Source organism: Volvox carteri, assembly GCF_000143455.1.
Source record: "Volvox carteri f. nagariensis unplaced genomic scaffold VOLCAscaffold_60, whole genome shotgun sequence".
NCBI lineage: Eukaryota > Viridiplantae > Chlorophyta > Chlorophyceae > Chlamydomonadales > Volvocaceae > Volvox > Volvox carteri.
The window spans coordinates 847,772-853,771 of record NW_003307603.1 but is presented as its reverse complement, the minus strand read 5'-3'; the positions used below and the strand labels follow the sequence as shown (position 1 = coordinate 853,771).

General features: G+C 53.6%; 1 protein-coding gene across 1 annotated transcript; it reads right to left on the bottom strand.

Moving 5' to 3' along the window:
* Positions 1 to 673: 673 nt before the first annotated feature.
* cyc8 (guanylyl and adenylyl cyclase family member) lies at positions 674 to 5,463 on the bottom strand (the record flags this gene model as incomplete). The annotated part of the gene is made up of 9 exons (XM_002956350.1): positions 674 to 755; positions 940 to 1,132; positions 1,758 to 2,075; positions 2,409 to 2,584; positions 3,038 to 3,254; positions 3,659 to 3,753; positions 4,309 to 4,510; positions 4,749 to 5,221; positions 5,442 to 5,463. Coding segments are annotated over 9 exons (1,778 nt in total), but the record flags the coding sequence as incomplete, so codon positions are not given.
* Positions 5,464 to 6,000: the final 537 nt, after the last annotated feature.

The window sequence follows — 6,000 nt, the reverse complement described above, 5'->3', positions numbered from 1 at the left end:
GGCGCGAAAGCTAGGTAACCAGAAACACCGCACACACGCGGAACGCCTTCTCCCCTCTGTGCCCTTAGATGCCCTCAGGTGTCACAGGAACTAACACCAAAACGTTTAAAACCACAACCAACCAACCAACCAACCAACCAACCAACGAACCAACTGACTGGGGAAACACCCGAAGTCCAACCGCTTCCTCACCGTCACCAATTGTCTCCACTGCAGGTCGTACAGGAGCCGTACGTCCGGCCGTACGGAAAGCCACATACACGCACCCAGGCAGTCAGACAGGACGCCGTACACATTTCCGGAGCGCAGGCGATTGGATCAGTTGGTTGTCAGTTGTACAGTTGATGACGGTTGGGCCACAAAAGGAAAGATAATGAAACGGACAAACGAGCGAGTGTTTCGAGGAAAGAAATTGGCAGTACTACTACAACGACGGGCAAAACAAAACAACGAAGACGGGCACTCGGATTGCATGTGGAGATGTAAGATGTCCAACACGGCGATGTGGGTACTCAACTGCACCCCGCCGAAGACACACGGCTATGGTTGCACCCTAGGTGATATCTCTAAGGTATTGGCCTTCTGGTCCTCTAAAACGTTGGCCTACACTCAAGAGCTTTTAGAGCTGGCACACTTCAGCTCAACACGACCTGGAATGATGTCCATCACCCACCTGTCCATCAACCCACCTACGACGGCCCCCTCCTGGAGCATCCCCGGTGGCCGATCCCTAATGGCTAATAATGAAATATATTCTGGTTGTGTTGGGGGCCGCAAACGTGGCAGGTGAACATATAGCTCGCGGGACTCTTTTTGTTTGACGATCTGTACTAAGACGCGGCTCAGGCGGATCATTAAATCCAGGTAGTGCACATGCACCCGTACGTCCGTACGTCTTTACACACAATACACTGCTTCTTGCAGAAGACCCCGACCCACCTTTGTAGACGCCGTGTTTGTCTGTTAGTGCGTCGAATTCAGTGTACAGGTCGTTGAGCAACCTAACCACCTGGAGAGGTGTCAGTTGGGAAGCAACTTCCGTGTACGACACGATATCCGTGAAAAGAATCGTAACTGGGTCGTGATATTCCTCCACCACCGTTTGCTCGCCTCGTTGGAGCTGACGAATAACCTGCGTGGTGGGAGTCGTGTGGGTTTTAGGTTGCGCGTGTGTATGTATGTATGTATGTATGTGGGGGGAAAAGGCAGTTAGGTATGTATGTGTGCATGTCGTAAGGAGGGCAAGCGCGCATCGCTATTGTCCAGTGCCCTGAGCGGCCAAAGGGAGCGGCCAAAGAGACGTGTGCGTGTGCTTTTGCGTTTGCGTTTGCGTGCGGAAGGACGTGTTGGACCTCCGTGAAGCGGAAGGATAGGCAGCAGCGACCCCCCTGGCCCCCCTGTGTGAGTGGAGGTAGGGATGTGCACGATGGGTGGATCCATCGAACGCCGAATGCCGAATGATTCAACGCTGACCGGGAAGGATAGATAGCTGCACAGGACACACAACGGAAAAACCGGATCGGAACGGAATATTGTACACATACACACACGCACACACACGCACCCCACCTCAACCCCTAAAACACCCCCCACCCAAAACTACACCGCTTATATCTCCAACCCCCGCAGCTCCACTCCCCACTTCACAAGCCACCGTACTGTATATGTGGCCTCATCCCCCTCTCACGCAACCCTTCTTTGCCCCCCACTTCCCCCTCCCCCCCCCGCGGCCCCCTCCCCCCTCCCTCCCTCCCCACCTTTCTGGGAAGCATCGCCCGCAGTAGCAGGTTGTGCTTTTCACGGGTGAGGAGTAGCCACAAAACCAGCGACGAAACCACAACCGACCCAATTATAACCGCAGCAAGGCACGGGTCCCGCCAGGCCGGTACCCAACCCGCCGCCGGCGCCACTTCAAAAACCCATTGGAGGTTGTACTTTTGAAATGTGAGCGTTACGGGATCCCGGGGTGGTTCTGCCGTACCGTCAATAACAGCTTCGCGGTTGATGTTATCTGGCAGCTGTCGAAGTCGGAAATGGTAGCCCTGTTCCTCATAGGTTTGGAAACCGAAACCTTCCTGTGCTTGGGGGGGGTGATGGAGAGGGGTTTGTGCGTGTGCGTGTGTGTGTGTGTGTTTGTATGCCTGTGTGTATGTCTTCTGTGTGTGCTTGGGGGGACAGGGAAAGGGAGGAGATTTTTGAATCAGGTAAAGAAAGGACTACTTGTGTGTGTTAGCTTTACTCTGTAAGCGGAGAGGGAACGGGGGATTCCGCGTATAGAGGACACCGGTGCAGCCCCGTCCTCCAGGGGGCCCCCCAACGAAGTGCCGCGTGTATATACCGACATAGCTGGATATGCCGAAGACCGTTAGGACGGTTGGAAATGGGCCAGCGTGCTCAGTTGATCGTACCTTGAGCACGTCCAATCGTACTAGACTTGTGGCCATGCCCCACAGCTTCAAGTAACCACCGGGATTGGCCGCATCAGGCAACCAACAGGTGTCTGGTGGGCATTTGTACGGCTGTACGCCACAGCCCCAGTCGTGCAGTGGGTCAGGCGCGGGAAGGAAAACGGCATACGTCACGACTGCGTCCGGAGGGAGTTGGGAAGGGGGGACGGAAGGGGAAAGGGGGAAGCAGGAGGGGCTAAGGAGGTGGAAACCAGGTGGGGGGGGGCGGCCTCGCGGCGGCAGAGATAAGAACACACACGCACCCACATACATACACACACGCACATACAGATGTGTATGATGATACGAGCAGGAGCACGCTCCGCGTCCATCCGTCCATCTATACTGACATACTGACATACTGATGCACAAGTTCAGACACGAATCTGTCGGCAGTGAAGGAGCAGTCGGCGACAGAGTGAAAGGGCTAGGAAGCCCCTCCAGGGTTTCACCACCGTGAAAGGGGAAAGGGAACGCTATCGCGGGTGACACCGGTGAAGGCCACTAACCACCCCTGGGCCAACACACACACACACACACACACACACACACAGCTCAAGGACGCACACAAACCGCCAACATACACTTACACATTGCTTTGAATCCCTCCAGCAGGTCATAAGGCCCCAAAAGCAGTCGCTGATCACGGGCCTGAATCTGCTTGATTGTGTCGTTCCTGTACTGCGCCTCGTACAGAATGTCTCGTCCAATGAGTTTTTTGGCGAGCTCCGGATTCGGGTACGGGTGGATGTACTTGACGACCGCGGCAGGCATGGCCTGCAGCTGGTACACAGCCTGCTTGGCGTCCTGCATGTGAGAATTCACAAATGTGCGGCTTACGTTGCAATAGCGGGTAGAAGGCGGAGTAGTAACAGAGGAAGCGGTGTGAAATTATAATAAATACATTACATATATTCTATGATAAATATTAATAAAACATAGTGATATATACACAAACATCATTCCCCAGCAGCGCCTCAAAGGCAAGACAAGAGCCCCGCTTTACCTCCCTCTTTCCTCTCCCTCCCCCTCTCTCGCACTATACCCCTTTCTGTACCGTCCACGTCTACATCCACAACCTCTTAAAACACTGTTCCGAAACACCCTCTCCCCGCCCTCACCCCACCTCGCATTTCCCCAGCCCACCTAGGGGGTCAGCTCGTCTCTGTACAAAATGTACGAAATGTACGAAATGTCGCCCACTGACCTACCCACTGAAAAATCACACTCGCCAACTGGTTGTAGCCGGTATCCAATTCCGTACAGTTGGGTCGTTGAGTCAGGAAGGCGCTGAGGGTCATAACGGCTGCATACACACACACACGCGCACACGCGTGGAAAAGAGAAACGACGACAAGGGGGTTAGGGGAGGCGCAAAAATAAAACTGCACTACGCGAATCAGTTATATGGCAGGAGGCTGTTACGGCAGGCAGGTCGCAAATGCCAGGTGAGGATACCAAGACAACAGGAAGTCGCAGATGCTAGGTGCCAGCGGCGGGTGGGGGAATGTCCGGGGCGGGTGGGAAATCGGCTGTGAGGGGGGGTGGTGGTATGGGAGGGCTGTACGCTCCCCACGACATGAAGTACCATGCACATAAGTACATATATACACATCTACATACACACATGCTAGATACATACATACTTACACACGCACACTTCGGCACTTGTTTGTCCCGGCACCTTAAAATCTAAACCCTAACCTAGCTCTCCTCCACCCTGCCACAACCCCTCTTAATCCCCCCCCCAGCTGGCCCCCTTGATAACCCGCAGGTCGCCCCCCTCCCTAACCCTCCCCCTGACCTCCCCTCTCTTCCCCCCCCACAGACATACAAACATACATACACCCATAAAACTCACCAAATGTGGCAATTTCCAGCTGCCCGGCCACCGTACCGATTGCCGTGGAGGCAAGTGCACCTCTCACATAGTCCCGCTGCTGCTCCGTCATTTGAGTGGCGGCATATACGACACCAAACACACCCAACCCGACCAGTAGCAGACACAGCAGCAACGGAACCGCCAGGATCCACCATTTCCGTACCGCTGCATCCTTGTAAAACTGGCGTATACGTCCGTCCGTAGGGCGATGTACGTGTGTGTGTGTGTGTGTGTGACGTTCACATGCGCATGTGTATAGTTGTTCGGGAAGGGGACAGGGGCGTGCGTGGGAAAGGGAAGAAGTGGAACGGAGGGTCTTACGAGCATCCGTACATATCCGTACTTCTACATTGTTCCTTTGCGGGGTCCAACCATCCAGGGACACGTACGACATCTCTGAAGCATGCAACCACACTCACTCTTAGCTGCTGTTTAGCTTGTTGCCAAAAGTCTGCCCAAAGGCCGATGTGCTTCGGAGCCTCTTCAGGCCCGGGGCAGGTAAGCTGCTGGCTGCGCTTCCGTCGCGGTGGGCGTCTGCCGACCAATTCCATCGCAACTGCGCCCTCCACATTATGCTGAGACTGCCTAAGTTCTTCGCTTATTGCTTCACCATGAGTACTGCTGTCGGCTCCGTTGCACTTCGTGCGCATGAGCAAGCTGGATGCGGCCCAGTGGTTAGCGTCCGCCACGCCGCCATTAGCAATATCCTCAATTTCATCACCAGCATCTTCATTGTATTGGTTATTGACGATGCTATTGGCCAAGATAGCTTGCCGCAGCGGCAGCAGCCGCGAGGAACGCTCCATGCTCCCCCGGGCGCCGTTTACTCCGCCTCCTCCGCCGCCGCCGCCGAAGCCACTCTGCTGTACATCCGCCATTAATAGGCTGTAGGCTGTTGGTGCAGACGATGGCGATGGCGGACCGGAATGCGGTTGGTTACCTTCGATACGCTGCTGCTGCAAGAAGACAAAGTGTAGACATTTGTGCAAAGTAATATTGAATTTTATTGCATTTTACGTGCCACACCTTAACAGAACTTCGCGGGCTTTCCGTCCCCGGACCCAGAGGCTGTGAACCTGGAGTTGCCATATCGGCGTTGATAACCGGCGCACCTTGTGCGGTCCCTCCGTTCATCTAAAAGCAGCAGTTTGAAAAATAAAACAACCAAGAAACCGGACTATTTCCTTTGGAACGGAATAGGTACGACAGCCATCCGTATGCACGTCTACGTACTTAAGCCAGAAGACAGCTTCGTGCGGAACGTTTATATATGCGAACTTTAAACCTATTCTATAAGCTTAAGATATATATTTATTTTAAAGCTGGAAGCTTAACCGCCGCTATCAACGGCCCTCGGCAGCCATGGACGCCAAAGATGGAACGGAACGGATCATCCGGTTGTAACATCATATTGAATATTTTTGTAATAGATTTGCTTAGCTTTTGTCAAAGGTCGTTTCACCTTTTCGGCCATTCCGCGAGTAGTGAGGAAAAGGCAGAAGTGACACTTATGATCAAAATTGCTGCTGGTAACAACTTTTGCATCGTTACCGACGAATAAGAGACCGCGACGTGTTTGCTGGTCGAACCACTCTTTGTATCCATGAAAATCCCATAACATGGATACAAAGAGTGGATACACGTCAGCACATGCCTACATCAGTTTCCCGC